The 22,964-nt window shown below is 37.8% G+C and overlaps 1 protein-coding gene across 8 annotated transcripts in view; it reads right to left on the reverse strand.

Moving 5' to 3' along the window:
• CNTNAP5 (contactin associated protein family member 5) overlaps positions 1-22,964 on the reverse strand; it is a 290,859-nt gene that overhangs the window by 202,687 nt on the left and 65,208 nt on the right. For all 8 annotated transcript variants that reach the window (XM_083841975.1, XM_083841976.1, XM_083841971.1 and 5 more), the window contains 2 exons: positions 11,225-11,335; positions 4,843-5,036 (listed from right to left, as the gene is read on the reverse strand). In XM_083841975.1, the coding sequence (XP_083698101.1) occupies positions 4,843-5,036; positions 11,225-11,335 (305 nt within the window). The remainder of the gene's footprint in view (positions 1-4,842; positions 5,037-11,224; positions 11,336-22,964) is intronic.

The following is a 22,964-nucleotide window of genomic DNA, read 5'->3' on the forward strand; positions in this document are numbered from 1 at the left end:
AGCAAACAGTGAGCTCCAAACTTGTACTTCATGTGTGCAAGTATTTGCACAGAGTATGAACTATCTCCTTGCTATCTATACCATTTTCCACTTTTTTGTCTTTTCACACGTTTTCGTGGTTCTAATACAAGAATGTGCTCTACCACTGTCAGGGCAGTCTCCCTTCATCTCCAATTCCTTAACTTTTCAAAAACTTTGAAGAACATCCCTTTTCTCCTTTTGCTACATAATTCTATGCATCCTTACTCCCCTTTCCTTTGCGTCTTCCTGCATAATTGTTTTTCAGCTTTGTAAAGTATTTCTCCTTATAGAGGGCATAAAAATTGCTATCTAAAATGAAATAGCATTGTATCACAGCCCACACTTTTGTCCCATTAATATACGCAATTTGGACTGACTCAAGCTGTGGTGCGTATGCAGGTAAAGTAAATTCTGAATTATTCAACACTTAAAAACACTGGAAAATCATTTTCTTGTTACAAGCCATAAGATTTATGTTTTATGTCTTCCAATCAATAGCTAGTGTGTCCACACACAGCTGATTTATCCATATTGAAAATATAATTATAAGCCTAGTTTGCTCTGAACCACAGAGTCCTTTTGTAACAAGATTATTTAAATACAAATGGGGTTGGAAAATTGGTTTTAAATGGCTAATCTGTCTTGTCTTCAACTCCAGCTGCAGAATTTACTAACATCATAAACACAGCCTGAGTGAAAATGTAAGAGGTTTTCTGATTCTCCTCGCGATCTGTCTATGCAGTGCTCTCATTAACGGTGAAGTTGATGGAAGCTGTATGCATGCCCTGAGAGAAGGATAATAAGCCTTGTAATCTCTATAAAGAGAAAGGGATTTTTACTAGTGATATGGTCATATAAACTCGTGTGCAAACATCCATCTTATCGGCCGCCCAATAAAGAACTTATGTACCCAGGTCTCAGATGCACTGAAGGACACGTGACACTTGGTGGACAAATCCTATACCCAGATGGCTGAAAACAACTTGGAAGCACTGCTTGCAATATAGAATATCTGACATTTGTGAAGACATGATAATGAAAATTTTCATCCAGGGATAGATTTACTCAGGGATTTTGAAAGGTACTACTGCCCTCCTGCTACCTCTACCAAATTTGGCTGATGGCCCATAACATGAAGGGTGAAAAGGCCATGCCAGTAAATCCTCCTCCCAGAGCACTACGGCATAGCCAGCTGGGAATACCCCCCAACTTTGTCTCTGGGTCACGCAGATGGGCTGGTAGAAATTGGAGTTCCAAGCCAACCCAGGTTGAGTAGAGGTTAAGGGTTCCTGCCATTTTTAACATACATGGTGGAAACAACATCACAGTTTCCCTTCACTGAAATGCAGGTGAATTGAAAAAAAAAAAAAAAAGTGAAAGTTCAGATTTCTACTTGAAATCAAATACTTGCCTTGAAACCCATGGAATGGTGTACTTCTTACACCTTCTTTTTACCAGTTCAATTTATAATAATTCTGTCAGATTTGTTCCCCATGCAGCTGTACTGCCTTCAAAAAACAAAACCAAAAAGGTTCACCAGGCTACCTAGGTCCCTTCCACATAATCCTCCCTTCCAACAGCCATAAATGACTGATTAGTTGTCACCAACGAGCAGCTGGTGAGACATTCAGTAACAGTCACACATCAAAGCACAAACTTCCAGCTATTAAAAAAAAAAAAAAAAGTGAAAGCTCTATCAGAGACCTTAACAGGTCCAATGTATATCAATATTTTATATTGATATAGCAGACTCCATCTGAGGAGCTCCAGGCAATAATGATTTAGGTTTCACAGCCCCTTCTGAGCCATGAGTCACAGTGTTTACCACCTCTTAAGCTTGGAACAGCACAGCTTTCTGAAACAAAACAAAAAACGACACACCCAGGTAGATTTCTAGCCCTTTTAGCTATACAACACAAAGGTTTCAAAAGGAAATGTTAAAAAGCTTGAAGTCCTGAGGGGCACAGACAGTACTAAATTGTTGTCCTAGGGACATGAAAAAAAAAGCTCCAGACTTAAAGCTGGCAGAGGCTAGCAGGGAGGGAATGCCTTTCCTACCCAACCATCAGAGATTTCTGAAGGGCCTTATTTTCAAAATAACCTAGATTTTAACCCCCACCCTCTCCCTGTGAATGACAGGTAACCTTGACCTGCCCTGACGTAGGAGACTCCCACCTTGAATCCTGGCAGATCACCCCGGCCCCCACAAGCAATGGGATATAGATTGCTATTGCTGAAACTGCCTATATTGTGACACTACTGGAGACTACCCGAGGGCGCCACTTTCCTACCCTTGTAAAACGATCCTCTCTACCGACCTCCCTTAAGTCAAGGGCTGTGCTTCTGTCTGGGGCGTGAGCAATGCAGAACTTCCCTTAGCTATTTAACAGCCCAGATGTTTAGGACAAGTACACTCTGGTGCTTGTCCTCGTTTCATCCAGGGGTCTTTTATAGAAAAATCTTCAAGTAAAGCTGGACAATGTATTTTATCTTCTTTGTCAGTAAAAAGCCTATGGAAAGGATTATTGCCAATAAAACAGAAATGCTACATAAGTTGAAATCATAACTCTTTACATACGTCTGAAAGCACCTTTGACTTTCCTCAGTGGCTCTCAAGATCTATTTTCATTTAATGAAACATATCCAAAAGTGCCAGGAAAAAAAGAGAAAAGAACCAACTTTCCCTTAAGATAGAATAAAAAATGTACAGAAGTAACTTGATCTTCATTAATTCCATGGGCAGGCATACAAGTTCTTAGGTGTTAATGAGACTTGCCAGTTTAGGTGGACTGCACAGATTAATGAAATGTCAAGTCAGCCCACTTTGGATTTTTACCATCAGATCCTTCCAACAAAGTCTGGCTATGCATCCCAACAATCCCTTCAAGCCCTCTGTCTGGGGACTTAGAGCAAATTCTTCTTCTGGATTTGAATTATATTTTTGGCAACCATGGTCAGTGTGACTTATAGAAACTGACATGCAGGGAGGAATATCCAAATCCTTCCCCCACTGTTACTTTTCCTCATCCAAATTCTGTTTCATTTTTATTTAACTATGTACAAAAATAAATATCCTTTATCGCTTGTAGTGGTTTCCATTAGAAAAATATATAAAAATTATCCCACCAGAAAGAACTGAAACTTTAGAACTTGTGTCAGGGTCTGTCCTGAATCACCTTCATACCTGATCATTTAATAAAACAAGGGAGTTCAAGTTCTTCATAAATTCTGATTCACTGTTAAATGCCTGCTGGGTTTATTCTTATTCTTGTGTGCAATATTTGGTGCCAGATCAGAAACTCACAAAATTGGATCTGTAGGGCATGAAGATTTGCTAAGGTAAGTTTTATGTGTTGTCTTTTCAAGTTTCCTTTTAAGGAAGAAAAAAAATTCTAAAATAAAAGGTCAAGAGTTTCCAAAAAGGAGACAGACTGAAAAGTTGGACATGTAGTCAACAATTAAATTTAAGATTAATAAAAAATGTTAAGATGTCACATAATATTATCAAGGAAGGAAGCATTTGATGACACTGAGTCTGCAAAAATATCCATGTTCTGGAATTCAGAGTCCCAAGGGTAGAAGTCCAACATCAGATTAAATGATAACTATATTCAGTTCTGAATGAAATTCCACCATTTTTAAATATTAAAAAAAAGTATACACATCTGGAGTGAAGCTAGCATAATATAACTTTAAAGTGACAGATGAAGCAGAGCCGCACTTGACAACTTTACAATCATCTTTGGGCCAAAGTTGCCTTTCTAAAGGAAGAAGGATTTCACTTGCCTTCCCTAAATCAAACTACGATAAAACAAAGACAGTGGCAATGCAATGGATTTTTAAACCACAGAAGTTAGTCATCCAGTACATGCGTTCCCAGTGCGAAGAACATGCTCACAAAAAAAACTAACCATCCCTTCTGTTTTCTTCCTGCTGCAGCCACAACACTTCTAACTCATAATTATGTTCTGGAAATTAAGTCTCCTTTTGTGACACAGCACTTAAGCAAGTTCTTCACCAAAAAAAAAAAGAGACAAAAACAGAAGTCTTTGATCACCCTTACAATGTTCTCTTTTATGTTCACAAAGAATATACTTGATTTACTATGACATACTGCCATACCACCAAGGCTCTTGATCCTCAGAACCAGAGGATGCTACCATTCATTAATGAAGTACTAACAATTCACATTTTCCATGAGATATTTTAAACTTCTCTGTCCACGACCGAGGTGTCATTGTTACTGCATGCAGTCCTACCAAGTGCACCTGACATGGCCACACGTTGAACCTGCAACACATTCATTAAGGATCAGGCCTACATTAAAATTTTAGGAAAAGCCTTGAGCACTTTGAGCATGTTTGCTAAATCAGTCCACAAGTCACACTGCAGCCCCAGCCTTCTCCAGCTGAGGAGCAATTTACCACCCACCTCCCCCAGCACGTGCTCCCTTGTTCTGACCAGCAAGTGTGCATAAAATAGAGTCAATTTCCATACTTGCCAGAGGAAGTATGTAGGTGATTAGCCCCATTTACCCTGGTATGCCTGAATCAAAGGCACAGAAGTGTGCAGGTCACTTCAAGTGCCCTTCCTTTCCCCATAGTTTGAGGAAACAAGTAGTCCTGAGGGCCTAAACATGTGTTACAGTCAGCAACGCAATCAGTTCAGATCAAAACACCGTGTAGCTCAGTTACGCTCAGCTCTGCTTCTCTCACCACTACACCACTCCTCCGACATGAAACTGAAGCTGCTTCTACAAATCCCATGCCAAGCCTATGCCAGAAAGATCTAGAGCCAAAGGCATCCGCAGTTCAAACCTACCCAGACAGTGTCGTCTTGTCGGTACTGTTTCCAGTTGCGGCCAGTGTCGCTGAACATCAGCGTATAGCTGGTTACCCAGTCAGAGCTCCCATACCTGCCCTGGGTAGCCACTGCAACAATCTCCACTCTGTCTCCTAAATCAACCTGGAGCCACTGCTGCTCATTGGAGTACAGCGGGGACCAGCCACCAGCTCCTGTAAGAGACAGGATAAAAATAATGTAGATAATGATGACAACACAAGAAATTTTACATGAGAAAGAAACATGTTATCAATTCAGGTTACTACAGAGGAGTCTAATTCCTAAACATAAAGATGTTTGTTTAAATTTTTGTGTTAGGAAATATGTTACCTGGTGTGCTTCCTTACGGTTTTCTTAATTGACCTAACGTTCATAAGGAATTTAAGAGTTTTTAGAAAACCTATTCATCATCAACTGGACAAGTGTTAGTGAGGATGATGGCGCATTTCAATGACAAAAATATCGTACCTGTTCCCTCCTCACATGCTCCAGCAAATCTGGGAATACTGATTTCTAAGTTCTAATTTGCTTTGACATTTTCTTTTTGGCTAATTTTTGAAAGATGAGAGAAAACGTTAGTTATCTTGATTTTTGCTGTATTAAGTGTTTGAAAAAAATGGTTTAATTAAAGGTTGTAAATGCACTTCGATAATACATTGTAAAGCTACAGACCGATAGACTGAACAACTAAAATGAATTAACTTCACACTGAAAAGTGATCTCTTCTTCAGAAAAGATGCTTGTTAAGTGAACATGTGAAGATGTGGTTTGTTCTTTCAAGATAAAATACAAGGACAATGTGTTGCAAGTTATCAAATTCCATCATCCGCTTCTCCATTCAGGAATGGAGATTTTATGATTAGATGTAAGCCAGTAAGTTTGTAACTCATGTTCGTCCTTTACAAGTACTTGAGCAGATCAACTGTCCCTCACACTCTTATACTGGTTAAACAGGAACATGATAATGTCAAGCCAATAAAGCATGGAACTGCAACCACTGCTTGAATTACAGCACTTCACTCCCAACAGTAAATGTGTGCTTATGGTTAAAAAGGTAAATCCTTTCAGATTGCAATACATTATCTCGTGTTCTCTAGCATACTCTTATATCATTATAGTCTGCATTTATTTTCTTTTACCTTGCTTTTGTTTGCACACATTTATTCTCTGTATACATTCAGCATTCACTCCAGCCTTACAAATAAGTGAACAATGCAGCTATGAAGAACAGAGAAGTCATTTATTCCAAAGGAACCAAAGCAGCGAATTTTCAGGCTGTTGTTGCCTCTGCAACCTATCATCCTGTTTGTTTTACCATTATTAGCAAAGCTTACAAAAGCATTTTTTTGTCCAATTATACTGAATAGAATTCCATTGGGAAAGGGGAAATATTGAGTTGAGAATAAAGCATTAACAATTCTGCACGTAAACTACAAGAATGATTCCAAATATACATTTCTAAAGAAAAAGCATCATAATCTTCAGTCAAAAATAGCTGGGTTTACCTTAATATTTTAATCTTATTAACTGATCTGTTTCAAAGCTGCTCCTTGAATAGCATATTAAGGGTTGATACCAAAAATCTCTATTTCCATAACCTTGCCCTTTAAAAATTTTCTTGATTTTCCTGGACCACATTGGATTTACCATCTCACAACTGAAAGTGTTTTATTTACAAAAAGATGTTACAATTTTAATTATTACAGCTCATTAAAGTAGGATTTAGTCCCAATTCCTGAAAAAGAAGCGTGTTTATTCCATAGGTAGAACTGAGAATCATCCCCAGTCCCTATGCACTGGGTGACTCAATCTTCACTTCTCTACCAAAATGTTCCAGGGAAAATAGTTTGCAACCAAACTAATGTATACTGCTTGCTAGCACCATGCTTTATTTTACTTCTTTCAGCTATAACAGAAGTCTTCATTGCCATAATGATTGTTTTACCTGCCTTAAATACTACATTCTTGACTATGAGCATACCATGGAAGACCTAACTAGAATATTGGGAATTTCATCACTCACCTCATATCTGACTGCTCTCTTAACTCTGTACAGACACACAACTTAGAGAAGCCCACACGCCAAAAGTCCTAACACTGCTCCCTCCATTCTTCCCCTCCCCCTTTTTTTAAGATTTGAACTATACATTGATGTTCAAAAAGAAGTTGCATATTCATCCTGTAAGGAATTCCGACTAATGTACATGGGAGCCAAAGGAAACCTTCTTTTGTACTATAACATCTAATATCTGAAATAGACTCTGAAACAAAGTTGCTGCTCTGTTGCTTCTTCCAAGAACTGTCAGAGCATTGATATTCAGTGGAGAAGTTCTGGCAGGTTTGTGGCACAAAGCTGTTCCCTTCACCACTCTCAAGAGCTTATTCTAGACATTTGCAGTGACTCTTAAAAGAAATGTGGGCATTTTCCTCTTTCCTTCATTGTCTCTTTAATCAGTCTTTCTACAACAAACAGCAACAACTAGATAGTGGAAAATAGCTCATAAGTCATTAGGTGAGTTTTCCATTAAAAAAAAAAGAAAAATTATATATTTATTTTCTCCGTTTTAGTTTCTATATAAGTTCTTAAGCCAAGCTCATTACCACAGGTAATTTCCAGTAGTAAGTTAAACATCATAACAACCATCTACTCTATGTTGTTTGTACTTTCTCCCTCCTACTGCTACGAGAGGCAGTAAGGTGATATGCTTTCCACAGAGGTATTTTGCTTTATTATGCATTGCTGTTTTCTAGTCTGAGCATGGTACAACAGGTTTATATTTTGGAAGCAAGTCAAAAGAATAATACACAATGAATGGAAATTTGGGAGATCTGCAGTGAGCTCAAGCTCTCAAATCACAGACTATAACAGCATCTCTGAACTGCATTTCACTTCACATGAGCATATCTGTCTGTAGAAAACGTCATTCTTTAGATGTGAGCACTGCATAATGCAGCAATGACACCTGCTCTTAGCATCATCTCTGCAGGTTTCGTTGGTCCAGCAGTCCAGAAGCCAGACTTGCAAGAGACATTACAGGCTACGGACCCTGATTTTACACAAGAGCAGCAATATGCACATTCCCTTGGGAGGGGAGCAGTAGGGAACACCCCAAAACCCACGCTTTCCCTTTCCCCATAGATTTCTTGGAAAGTAACAAAAACTCATGTCCACAGTGTAGCAAACATTTTATGGCTCTTGGCCCCTCTACCTACTGGTGATGTTCACCCTGGTGAACGTTCATCAGGGCAGGCCTAAAACAAGAATGTATAACATGAAGGCAACAACAGCAAGGGCTACTAAAGACAATGCTACTGAACATCCAAACAGATACTAGTATAACTGTTTTTCTGCAGTTGGGTATAAGGAAATTGAAGAGTATTGTAATTCCTTTATTAATAGTGAGGTATAATCATAAAATAGACAAAATGTGGCACAGATTACAGCCACCGGATCAGGACTTTTGCTTTTTAGGTAACCTGGAAAGCGCTGATGTATGAGGATGCCACATTCCTCTCTCAAGAAAGCAAGAGACAAAATGTGATCAAAGTCAATAAGTTTTTCACCTCACAACATCACGTCTGAGGGGCAATAACATTTCCCCATTCTGCCAGCCAGATTTCCATTCCTTCTGCTCATTGCAAAAAGGCTACATGATCATCCTCACAGGTACCATGTTTCACATTGCCTATGGATCATTGCAAGGGAGAGCTTCAACACGGTGAGAAGAAAATGTCCTAGTGGAGAAACAGTGCCACAGGAATATATATTGCTCATATTCTCCATGGCAACAAATCATAATGCTAGAAATACGAGAAAGAAGATCATATGGTTTCTCAGTTGGAGACCCAAATGACTCCAAGAAATATGATCAAATACTTTTTTCAAATCATTTGTACATTTTGCCATAATTGTTCCAAAAACTGCACTTAAGCCCAGTGCTATGCAATCAATGCTCCTTGATGTTCCACAGCACTGCTCAAGATGCCCATACTTATTTATAGCTTATTAATATGAAGCAAAAGGAAACATTCTTTTCCATCCTACAGTGCCTTACAAACAGCTCAACTGCCTTTATATTGTGCTACAAACTCTTAGACTTCCTGCTGATGCTAAGCGCATCCCTGCTGCACAGTTTTACTTTAATGCCCAGATCAAACACTTCCCGGCCATACGACAAATTCCTTTTGACATTATGTATGTTTTATACTCCCATACATAATTACCTATACTGACTACTCAGGCTGAGAACTAATAGGAAGTCGAAAAAGCCCTGTTGATACAGTCACATTGTAGCAATTTTCTTATTCTTTTTCATTATTTATTTACTGTAAACAAAAAAGTTGATTAATCCCTCTCGTGGATAATATATTTCACACCCCAGAATCATATTCATCTGAATTATACTAACTGCTTTACTGTTACCAGTACAGATTTATTAGCACTTTAATTGAGCACTTTCAGCAGTTCATGTAAAGCTTTGCTTAGGTTTTTGCTGTTGTTTGTTTGCTAAATGGCACATTCCTCTGCTGCAAGTCTTTTTTTAAAATAGCCTTTTAGTTATCTGCTACTGAATCAACTTGATGAATTAAAACTTTCTATTGATATAGGTTTGGACTGTATTTTATAAATTCATCTTCACCTGTTGCTTTCATATTTATATTAACAAATATATCTGGCTTTCTGCCTTGAAGCACTGTTACTTGCAATGTTTTATCAATTACAAATGAAACTAAGTAAACTCATCAAAACATTCCAACATTATTAGAAATTCATGGCATAGTCTTTGTTAGCAGATATTATTTCGTCCAAAGATGTCTGTTGTATGTATTAAAGTACAAGCCAAAGAAAGTTCCTTCAGCCACCATCTACCACCACTTCCTTCTCCAAAGGAAGATGAAGTATCCACGTGAATACTGCTGGTACTACATCTATCTGCATGTTTCTACAAGAATCTGTGCAACAAAAGAATGAAGCAATGTAGAATTCAGATTTTAGCTCTTTCTGTTATGTTTAGCTCCTCAGTTATCACCTAAAACTTCAAAACATGAAATAGAAGTTGCTTAAACACCTGAAACTGATTCCCTGTTTAGGGCTCAGTTTCAACGTTCTCTGTCTTCCTCTTCCCACGATTTGTGCCAAAGGACAGGTAGGACCTTACTGTTGTGATAATGCATACTTAAAGGACTAGAATAAATTACAGCCCCACTACATGGTAGAACAACCTTAGCACACCTGAATAAGACCTATTTCATTTTCTACCCTTATTATCACTGTAAATTTATTTTAGATATCATTAATATAACTTTAAAATTCAGTACACCCAGAGCTGGACTTGCAATAGTATTGACTTTGAATCTTCTTTTCTGTAGATAAGTCATTTAAGCCATTTTCAAAATCATGTAGGTACGTTTACCCACTATCTCAGCTAGTGGCTAAAGACAAAGGCGATGCAAACTAATATCATGCTCAATGTTTCCAACTTTCTGTATGTTAAGAAGCTATCACATCACCTTTTACTTGCTGAGGAACTCTGGTTCAGTAGTTTGAGGTAGTAAGTCCCATCTAACACTTCTCTAATGACGTTGCAACTCCTTATCACTAGTGCCTTATCATTAGGTTTCTCAAGTAGTAATTGTAGACAGACAATTCATAGCATATGTTTAAGTAGGAAAATTCTCATTTAAATTTCAATTAAAGTCTCTTAACTAGTAGTATACTTTTTAGTGTTGCTAAGAATGAAATTCATACGTAATGCCATAACACACAGCTTTCCTCTTGTTGAGGCTCTAACTTTGGAATAAGGTGAGAGCCAGCAACCCAGATTTATAACAAAATACCTAATGATATCCTAAATACTGCTATTTTTTTTTCCTAATATAAAATTTGATCCTAATAGTTTCACTTCATGTGTCAACACATTATCAGGGCAATCCTTGTTGCAAACGTCTGCAAAATTTTTTTCAATTTTTTTTTGTTATTTCTGTTAAGTTGTGTAATCACTGAAATCCACTAGAACATGTATATCTAGTTGCTACTACCTTTAATAAACAACTACATTTTAGAATGGGGTCTCAAGTCTAACGACCTTCAAGCTCTAAAAATTATGGGGAAAATTATTCAAAAGCAAAATAACCAGCTGAACTTCCCATAGGATGTTTCTACAAGAGGAGAACTTCAAATTCAATAGAAGTTTTCAACAATAAAAGGAATGAATTGCTCCTAAATAAAGCTCTCAAAAAAAGCATAAATTAACAGCTCTACTCAACTTGGCTCTGAATGCACTGCATACAAACAGCATAAAAAGTTATTCTTTATAACTGTGATTAAAAATATTTTAGGCATTTCCCACTGAAACCTTACCATCTCGCCTGTTGAGCTTTGCAAAGCTGGGACTGTGAGTACTGAAGAACTCAGAGGAACTGGTAAAGGCTGATGAAGGTAAGGTAGATACCAAGGCATCATCACAATTATCTAAAATAAAGCAAAAAACAATACATAGAAAGGTCATCACACGAGCAAAAAAAATGTCAACTTCTACTAGCTCAAGGTGGCGTTTGCTTCTACTTAGTAGACAGAGATTGGAGAAGAAGAAATTTGCATGAAATCCCTCAGAACAAAGTATGTCATCCTCATCATCAATGTGTCATCAACTCTGAAATTTACCTCCCAGAACAACAGTCTGGTGGGACTGCAACCAGCTAAAAGCTGTTGTTAACACCTAAAAACTTGAAAATGTCTTCCTTTCAGACAATGCAATTTTATGATATACCCTGTCCTTAAAGAAGATAAAACCTCCTGTTGCAAAAGCCACTAGAAGAACATAAAAATGCTCTGTCATACTTTACGTAACACCTCAGGTGTTGTGTTCAGTAAAACATTTCTCAATGGAGCAGGTACCTAACGTAGGAGTTACAATTTCTTACTTCTGTATGTAAGCAACACATAAAGGATATGCCACCTGGCCTTGTGCAACATGTAAAAGTACGTTCCAAATTAGCTTGTTAGGTCAAATAAGTAGTCTGCAATGTTTTTGCCCCTCTTTCAAATCCTCATCTGAGGAGAGCTTCAAGTAGGCTAGACTAACACTCCAAATGATTTTTTGAGCTCATAACATTTGAAGAAGAATGCAATTAGGCAAAGTAAGTTTTCACATTACAATGCTGTCACATACACATTAAAGACTATGGTGCAGGATTTCAATAGGGAATAACAATTAAAGAAAACAATAAACCCACACCTCATTTTTAATTAAATCTCCCATGGAGGAAACACGGATCTAATTATTGGAAAAGTCCTGCTGGTTAGCCAGATCTTAGACACCACAGTGTGCTCTCACACTCTCATAGTAAATATGTAATTTGCAAGGGGTGGGGGAAGAGATGCATTAATACTTCAGGGTTACAAAAAGCAAGGAATAAAAGCAGCAACAACTTTACAGTTCTGACAGTAAATGTAGACTCACCCAAAATTGGATGATACCTTTCCCATAAAGATCCAGATTACAACTAAGATATTACTTGTCCTTCTGCAAAACAGCAAGAGAGTTTTGTAATGAAAATCCTCCATATTGTAAGAAGTTAACTGCTTGTCTGATCAACAGAAAAGCAACTCTGTCGGCTACCTTCAGCATCCCCGTGCACTCTGGGCTGAGAGGAAAAGGTGGGAAACTTCAATTACATGAACAGACTTCCATCTGATGGAAAGAATGGGCAGCCTCTGACACCTCTCCAGCAGGGATCACTCCTTCATCACCCCACTCATGGAAGTAAAATCAAGGTCTACCTTAGTAACTGCACAAAGACTCAGATGTGGGCTAACCTGCTATTGGAAATTCCTGAAGCAGACGTAAATTTCTCTTTACATGCAAATATGTTTGGTTTGTCATTTAAATATGTAACTGAATTTTTAAAGTGGAGAATTTCCCCTGAATAAAAAGAATTATAGAGCAAAAGTAGGTGGAAATTTTATGTGAACAATAGTAGGAAACTGTTTAAAAATTTAGCTCAGTTCTACATTTATATACAGTTATGAGAGGTTTAAAAAATAAAAAAAAAGAATAGGTTGTTCAGGAAAAAAAAATAAAGTAGAAATGAAGCAAGTATTACACCACTGGGAAAAACGAATAAGCTGATCTCTGCAACTCCAAATAAATGGTTGGAAAGTACAAATTATTGGTGAGGAATGCCAAAAGAACACACAGCACATGGCCCAAAGAGCTTAAAACATAAAGAAGGAACCCCTTCAATGCAGTAGATTTCCCACTATGGATTTTTATACTGATAATTACATTGCAGAAATGATCATCATGATGGAGTGTAAACAATATTAAACATAAATCCATTTGATATTCTGAAAGAAGCAGGATGATATATTAGTCTTCTAAATGTGTACAAAAATAATATTCTGATGGATTAACAAATAAGAGGGGATGGCAGAAGTGGAAAACTATAAATAAAGATTTAATTATTGGCCCAGAAACTGGATTAAAACATTTGAACCACCAGTTTAGAATTTAAATAAGCCCTGTAATACTGGAAAGCCTCCAAACAGAGGAATGTGAACAATGGACTACATACAAATTGGCAGAGAAGGTAGCCTAAGGAAACATAAGCCAGGATGCCTGATAAGGATTTAATGCAAAACAGTGAAAGGGATGATGAGAATTTCAGCCCATGAGGAGTTAAAGAATGGCAGCACTAAGAGATTTTATCTAGCACATTTATCCAGAAAGCACCAAATTAAACAAACCTGATACCATTTTGTTAAAACACTGTAATTGAGAAGGGTGAAAATACACATTTAGTTCTCGAAGTATTTATTTAGTACTCATATCTGAATTAAAAACAGCTCTACATCAAAATCAGTGTAAGCAATATAATTCATAACAGGGTATTGACTGATGGACCTCAAAAAGGAAACTCAAATATGAAATCCTTTCCATCTGTTAGGTTACCATCAGCAAAAATGCCTAACGAGATCCATGAATTAGACAAATTAAGGACAAATATGCCACTGGTGTTTTGACCATGAGGATAATTAACCAACAAAACAGATTACTGAGGTCCTGAGCAGATTCCTCATCACTTACAGCCTTTAAGTCTCAAAGAGAACTTCTGACTGCAATGCAGAAATGTGTGTGGAGTGCAGTGCCCCTTGGTACACAAGAGGTCAGACCATAATTATTCCATCTGGACTTGAAAATCTGCAAATTAAAATAACCCTGTTAAATTCAGCGTCACTTGTGACCTAAACAGGGATTTAAACAAAGATGTCAAATGGCAAATACATCAGGGCACTGTACTCCCCTAGTCTTCTGCATCCTATAAAATCCAGTGAAGAGGTTGGGAACCTCTTCAAAGGAGGTTCAAGGTCCTAGCGACAGGTCTACATTAAGGTAGTAATGACATCAGTTCAGTGCTTTTAAGAGGGATAGAAGGAACAGTTTCTATGCTGCGTAACTGTCCAGAAAAAGTTATGAGAGTCCAACAGTAGGAGAGTCTCCTCCAGGTGATAACTGTATTGGTCTCCTCTTGGTCACCCTCTGAGAAAGCTTTTTTTGCCAGACTTTTCTGTGCTTGGGTATCTGAGGCAGAATTGAGTATCATGAATATCCTTCTTAGAACTTTTAAGAGGAGATATGACCAATATTATGCATTAAAAACTACCAAGCATCTTTTAAGCTAAACTATGCTCTGGGAAGATACCACGCATGGAGTTCACAGGTTAAATCAGCAAGAATTTGCTGGTATACTTCATGCAAGTTCAGAGACTGAAATGTCTCTGAGAAGTACTTCAGCTGAAGAGGATAATCTGATTTGAAACAACACCAATGAAACTACGGCTAGCACCAAATAAACCATATTTACATTTCAAAATGCCATCACATAAATATTAAAATTGCATTACTTATCACATATGAGCTAGTTTTCTCTAGTTGTAGATATTCAGTCATTGTCATAAGAACTATTCAGTACCACTTGAAAATAGAGGTTGAATATAAAGGAGAAATTTCCATTTAAATAATGCCTAGACTGCTGGCTCACTTCAGTTCCCTGCAGTTGCCTAAGGACTGCAACAACTCAGGATACCACCAGTTGTCCATGACTAGAGCCACAGCAACAGTCTCTGTGAGTTCTCACCATTACCTAAAGGTATGATTGGATACCTATGGGACACCAGCTGTCTCAGCACTGCAGCAAGTGTAAACCATTTCAGAGCAATGTATTCAGGGTGTTCCCCAGGATCTCTGTGGGATCCAGCACAGCAAGTGACAATTAGCTCATCTACCTACCAGGTGCTTTACCTTCATTTCTTTTATCTGTTGCTCCAGTCTTCAGACATACTCACCTGTATCTCTGCTACAATGACATTTTCACACTAAATTCTGGAATCCTCAAATGGATGTCTCTAGAAAAAGACACTATGGGGAAGATTTTTTCTCCAAGTCCATAACTAACTATAAAACATGTAATTTTAAGGCTTTAGGATATAGGAAAAGCATTAAAAAATTGAAGATAGTTCAAAGAGCACTAGAACAAATACAGACTGACTCCCGACAGATGAGAGAACAACAACTGATTGACTTCAGATTGCAAGCAAGAACAGCCTCCAAGCGAAGCTGATTCTTGAGTGAATACTCTGACAAGATGCAAGGTCACTCTTCTGCTCTTCCCTCAAAGCTAATCACGCAACATCAGAGGTTGCACATAACAGCTCTAGACATACAGACGTACAATTCAGGACATGGCACAGCTTTTACGTGCCAAATGAAATTTCAAACAGTAAAGTGCTTAGAATGCATCAGTCAACAATCCAGGTCGTATGCAGGGCAGCTCTGGCATATTCCTTATCAGACATGAAATAACAGATGTGAGATCTCTTTGTAAAACTTAGATGAAATAGGCTATGGGTTTCAAAAGGTGGGATGTGCACACAGAGTGAGGGTCATCCCTTCAGCCCTATTTCCATGAAAAGCCAAAACAACACATACCCCAAGATGACAAAGCTATTACAATGTTTTCTTTTTTTGATGGTGCAGAAAAGACAGGTGAAGTGTTTTGTGCTTATACAAGGTCAGAGAGGACCTATATCAAAACTAAAAGTAAAGCCAATACATGCTGATTCCTGCCATACACATTTTAAAAGATATTGTCTCCCTCATTTGCTGTGAGGGAAACAGGCCTTCATTCCAGTTGCTCCCAGGTTCCTACTTTCTGGCTCCACTTTACAAAGCAGAAGTTTTGGAAATTTGTCAGAAAAATAAGAACTTTTTTCTCTGAGTCAATCACATTATATTTCTATAGAAAACATTGGCTTTAACAAAAATCATTCCACACTACAGAATTACTTAAAACATCTGGAGAAAGAAAATCATTTACTGTCTAGTTTTTTTTTTCCTACAATTCCTTGCCAACCAGATAACTACCAAAAAAATAAATAAATAAAAATAAGAGCATCTAATTGTACCTATAAACCATGTTCTTCATGCAAATCACATAGTAATACGGATGTTGACTTGCATTTGAGAAATGTACGTTGACCTCGACTACGCTGAGTTCTGAGAAACAGGCAATTATGGATAGCATTTACAATGTCATGCATATCATTAGAACTTTCCTCAGCAATCTTGCTTCTGAAAGGAATAAAAATATTTATATTCATTGACTTTGTTTTTCTGAGTTTTACTCACTTTTGATTTTTAAAAATCATGATAAATTAACAACAGCAACAAAAAGAGAAACTCAACAGCCTATTATGAAGTTGTTTGGTTTATTGTTCTTGATTCCTGTCTTGCAGCTTTAACTTCCCTCCAAGTAAAAACACAGAAGTCTTCTCTCCCCCTTTTTCCCATATATCATAATTCTGTCCAAAAACATTTATTTTAAAACAAAAACATAAACATTAGTTCAGATTTCAAACACATCAAATTAGAATTTAGACATTAAAACTTTTGGGCTTCTGTGAGACATGCCAGATATTATCAACTTTACCTAATAATCCATAAAATAGTGAACTTCAGAAAACGCCTTCTGCCCATATATTTGAGATTAAATTCTATATTTTGAGAAGGCCTTTGACACCTGTGACAATTATGAAAAAAATAATTTAGAGAAATGTATCCAAATCCTGGAGAGACAGGAGTTCATATGCTTCTGAAGTGCAGCAAGCTTCTGAAAGGCAACTAATATTTTATCAAAATTGGTTTTGCACAGAAACTGTACAGCACAACTTGACTAACTCTTCCAGTACATTTTATGTAAGTGTTGGTAAGTATGACATGATCTAGTTTATAACTTGCTGCAGCTAAATGTTATCTCGAGCTTGAAGAAACTACTTGGAATTTAGATTTCTGATTAGAGGGCATCATGCTAATGTTTCTATCGCCCTCTTTTAAGGAAGATCAGTCCCTGAACACACACAGGGTTGTTACCAGCCATGACTTTGATGGGTTAACAATCTTGGTCTGCTGCTATTTCCCTTGTCTGCTGTAAGAGGCAGCGGGACAAAACACATCGATTTCCACTTGTGAAGGCCATCCAAAAAGGTCACTAACATTTCCTTAATGAAAGCTTTGATGAAGAGGACACAATCAGGGAAAGATCACCAGTCCTTGGGCTCCATGGATTTCCCATAGTTCGGATTTGAACTGCTTTTAGTAATGCTGTATTCTGAGACAAATGTGCAGAAAATCTTCGACTGTGAAGCTTGTGTTACTTCTACATCTTATACTGCTAGTCAGGATCTCTTATTGGTATGATAAGTACCTTACGTACACCAACGATCTGGTACTGCTGTAAATGGAAAGTCCTTGAGAAGCCAAAGAAAGACTGTGGTCTACATTGCAGCAACCACAAGTATAATGAAATAGTGGGAAATAGTGCAAGACAGTAGCAGACAGAGCTAGCATTATGCTAGTGCAGCTGAAGGAAGGGTACACAAGCACACAAGCTGTTACAGAGAAAAAATTGCTGCTCTTTGCAAAATATACGAATTGCAGAAGAAGGAAAAAAAGAGATAATTTTAGCCCACAAACTGGTGTGGGTAGGCCTCACAATTGAGTCTGAAGGAATTCAGAAGAGGATGCCTCCTGCATCATTCCAAGGTAATAAAAGGCTTTTCAAGCGAAGGTAACTGCCTACCATAGGTGCTTCTCCTCAAGTACATGGGGACTGTCACAACAGCAAAGAGCTCCTGGATTAGGCCTGGCTCAGAGGTCTCTGCCAAACCAGGCCCAAGTCCTGCAGCAAGGGCAGGAGTGCTTGTCACCAACTGTGCAAACCCTTGTCTGTACCAGAATCCCCAAGGTTCAGAGGTGGTTTAACAAGCACTTCACAAAATCATACAGCCCTTTTGTCCACAGCTTGCTATTTAAATATGTCTATATTTATTTTATAGTAAACATGAAGGAGATTTCACGGTAAATAAGAGGCCTTGTAGCTTCTTCTTGGAGACCTTGCTTGGAATTTAAAGGTATTTTATTTAAGTGTGACTTTTGTTGCCAAGATATAATTTTATTCATTATTAAAATACCAGCAGAGATACAGATGGTGCTGAAGTTAAATTGTGTGCATCATTTTGATTGCAACTGTAAATCGTCTCTGTACTGGGATTTGACGTTGAAAAGATTCACTGGTATTTATGGGCTAGATAAAACTCTTCTTAGCATTACCCATTTAGTGGCATACTTTGTTTTAAAGACATAAAACATGCATTTTGTACAATGTCTCCAACAGTGCTCAGAAGTGACAACTGATGTCTTACACTTCATCTATTTTTCTCCCTCCTTCTGTAGCTACAGCTCTTTGTAAAGATCAGAAATAAGTATTTGGATATTACTGTAAAAATTAACCTTCCATCTTTACAATCCAAGCAGGTCTCTGTGTATAGAAGGAGTAGAAGCTTCTGTAAACTGCTGGGGGAGAGGCAGGGGGAGTAACACACAGACACACAAAAGAAATAGTAGATGCACAAACAGCATAGGTACAGATTTGGAGAGAATGAGAGATGATATCCATGTCATGAATCCCTACACAAAGCACCTCACTGGGCCTACCTCATGTTACTAGGCTTTACTACCATAGATATCTTAGTAAGTGATTATGGGGAAGATGAAGACAGAAAAATATTTTTCTGTACAGGAAAATTCCCTTTTTTCCCCTTTTTCTTTCTTTTTTTTTTTTTTCTTCCTTCCTAGAGACTGGCTATACTCACACGCACAGCTGTGAACTCCATCTGTTAGCTGATAGGCATGGCATATTTTTCGAGATATAAGGCACTAGAGAAAGTACTTAAAAACACAACAGTGTTCTTTTTCTTGCCTTGCTATAGTGCAAGTAAACAACAATAGTTTAGATAATCATGAACTCTTCCCAAATGACTGTAAATTACATAAGTGTTCTTTAATATGTCTGTAAAGCTTGACATAAAAGTATTATTCAGAGTATTTATAGAGCATCCTTTTATGATCCATTTTTCAGTCTTACAAAAAAGTGGTCAAGTTTGGTTTTGAATAATGCAATGTTCTCTCAAAAAACTCTTATTAAATAGTTGCTCTTATGTATTTATTTACACTGAAACAAGTACGTCTGCAGTCCAACTCCCACTCACATAAAGTAGGAATTGAGGAACAACGCAATCATGACACTTGGGCTTACAAAGCCAAACTGAAAATTTCAAAGAATCATCAATGCAACTCCAGTGAACAGAAGAAATACAGAAGCAACACTTTGTTTGGAGAGAGTCAAAAACATCTGACAAAACAGTTACCATGAAAAATTACAAAAAATAATCTTATGTTTCAGCAACAGATGTTCTATGACTCCAGCTCTGTCATAGTCCATGCAGTTTAGGTGATACATAAAGTCTGCATCTGCAGAATGAAGGTACTATTCACTTCATCCTATACTATACACTCTTCACTAGATCAGACTTTTTTTTTTCCTTTAAAACAGAAAAGAATCAACTAGTGCCAATAAACATCAAATCCATCAGAGAAATCTGCTGAATATGAGGATAGTCAGATCCTCAATTACCAAAATCATTGTTATTTCTATATGGAAAGAAAGAAAAAAAATACATAAAAAGGATGCTGTGACTCACTTGTGAACACTCACATTCCAATGAACAAGCCTGCAAAAGCATATCATTGCCCAAAGCTGTGATTTACTCTCAGCAGGTGTAACAGCAGTTGCCAGGGGTTCTTACTACTTTCTACTCACAGAAAATAATTCTTCTTCAGCCTATTTGCCTTTTTCATTAGGATTTGTGAAATTCTGTTAATTAAGAGTGCTCTGTTTTTGATCTGGGATCAGAAAGCTACAAAGCTGATCCAGCAGACAGAACAGGCTTTGTATCTGAAGTCTGTCCTTTTAACATGTGACACACTTTAGTGGACAAACACCCTGAGTGGCCCAGGCAGGGACTGAAGGGATATATCCAGAGGTTGCATTCCTCTACAGGAAAACAGACAAGAGATTTTGTCAGCACAGGGCAGTATTTCCTACATTACAAAAAATAGTATCCAAGAACACAGAGCCCCTTTGTCATAACCCCACAGCATCACAAACATCCCTTTTAGCCTCGCCTACATAAGACTCATTAGTTGTGCATTTGAATGAAATAGCCACTGCATTTCAGCAATCAACACTATCTTTTAGTCTCAGAAGTTTTGACAGAACTCACAGAATTACAAAAGTTTACAGTTATAAAGCATCTATACAACCTTCAAAAGCATCAGGTCACAAATGAAAACAGAGTTCAGGACTCCGCCAATTAAAATATGGATAACAAAAAACAAAACAAAATAAAAAAATATGTTTTAAAATACCATAATATGTACAATTAAAACACTGTATTTGCCGAACAGAAATGTTAATGCACCTGCACTCAACAGCAAGCTGCCAGCCTCATTACTAGAGGAAAAATACAAGAAAGATCAGAGGCAGCTGAACTGAGTTCAGTATAGGCACATGCACAACCTAAAATTAAAATGCAGAGGGGGTAAGGCAGATTTTCTGCTGATGTACTCAGCGTTAAGATTGTTCAGGAATTCACTGGTGAGCAGTTTTATCCAAGTTATCTAAATACAATTATTTAAATAGGAGTGTAAATACCTGTTTCAATGAGAACAAAGTTTAGGGGTGGGGGCAGGAGACCAAAAAAGGCTTTCTGTAGAGATACAGCAGCAAATAAGTTTGCATGCTGAGAGGAACATGAAAACCAATTCAGGAAATGGAAGTGCTTTATTTGTAGGGGGTGACAGGAGTGCACTGGAGGGAGGGGGAGAACCATTTCCTAGCCCAATTTGGAAAGACTGTCAGTGATCTAAGAACCATGGCACCTTTCACCACCTGATATCCTACCTGGAGACAGAAATATAGTTCTATTTCTCCAGACTGCCTGAATCTTTCATGCAGATTAGCATTTATACTATTCCTCACACTTAGTGACCTTCACATTAACCATTCATGCAGCGGCACTGCTGCAAACTTCAGTGGAGCATCTCAACACCAACTGCTTATCCAGCATCACACCTGTCATCAGAGACACATAAGCACGGACCCTTAAGTGAGGCTCCCCTTACCTCATAGTGCCTTTGCGGAGGTACACTACGAGGGGTACCTTCGAGAACAAAAATCAGGATCCAATTACCATGGTGAGTTTCCTTTTGCAGATTCAGTCTTGGCCCTGATGAATGGAATAAATGTAAAGGGAACTTAAGGCAGAGTTTACCATTCATTAATCTCATCTCCTTGAGCTTCCCTAGCAAAGTACACTGATTCCCAAGGGTTCCTATACTCCCAGTTTCCGTGCAGTGCTACAGTTCCCCCCACACCTTGGAGCAAGGTCCATGAGTATCTGCATCAGCGTGATGTCCCATTCACATTCTCCCTCTAACCCAAACACCGGTTCAGAAGGGCAATGAATTTGGGTACCCTCCATCACATGAGAAACTTTATCAGGTCTCAGCTTTCTTAAGTGAGATTTTTCTGTTCTGGTTTTCCTATGGACCTCTATGGAAAAGGGTTCATTCACTCGGGCAAAGACTTTCAAACAATTCCATACCTTTGTCTGATAAGGTTATTTTGCATAGATCTAAATTTACAGCCTCTATCTCTAAGCAAACAACAGAAGCAACAACAAAGACACGGAATGCTGATGAGTTTCAGAGGCATACCCAGGTAACAATGTATAGCAATTTAAAAGCCATCAATAACCTAGAGGTTGTCCCTTGAATTTTCAAATCAATCATGGTCAAGTGAGTTCAATTTTTACTTTTCCTTTGAATCTTTGATGAACTCATGGATAAAATTGATTAAAGAGGGGGGAAAAAAAAATACAGAGCATGGGGTTCACTAAACATTTTCTGTTCTGAAGAAAACCTCTTCAAATTGTGTAACATGCAAGATGGCATACTGAAAAGCAATTATAACTCTGAGAATTTCCGTACATCCCATAAGGTTGAGAGAATGTTCAATTTGCAGTCTGTGAGCAAGGATTAACAGAGATGAAGGTAGTAGTAAATGCCCATGTACCACTGCATTTAAATGTAATGTCATTTCAAGGGATGATAAGTAATCATTTCATGTCTCAATAACCTCCAACAAAAGCACCTTATTTAGCCCCAAAATACCCATTTTTAAGACTTCTGTGCAAGTTAATGGTTTAGATAAGGAACTGGATTGAAAAAAAAAAGTTAAAAATTCCCATTCTTAGTCAAGGTGAATGCAGCTTTGATGTCAGTTTAAAGATGAAAATTTTCTGCCAGACATTTCTTAGGGCAGCATATTCTCTCCATCAAAGTGGCATTTTTAGTGCCATTGGAGGGGAAAAAAGCAACAGAGATCTATTAAATTGAACATGTTGTCAAGTAAACAGAAGAGTTCATACACAGGTTTGGATTTTTGTCTCTAACAATTCGTGATTACTTTGGGGATCAGTATTGAGACCCATGTGCTATGGTCTTTGCTTACAACCTTAAGCTCCACTCAGCTCCAATACCTTGCTCTGAACAAGATCCATGACAATAAGTGGTCGCAGCACTCAGCCTTATGCTCACTGCAGGTCCGGTTCATGATTTTAAACTCACCTCAGCAGTTCT

This window comes from Anser anser (assembly GCF_964211835.1).
Source record: "Anser anser genome assembly, chromosome: 6".
NCBI lineage: Eukaryota > Metazoa > Chordata > Aves > Anseriformes > Anatidae > Anser > Anser anser.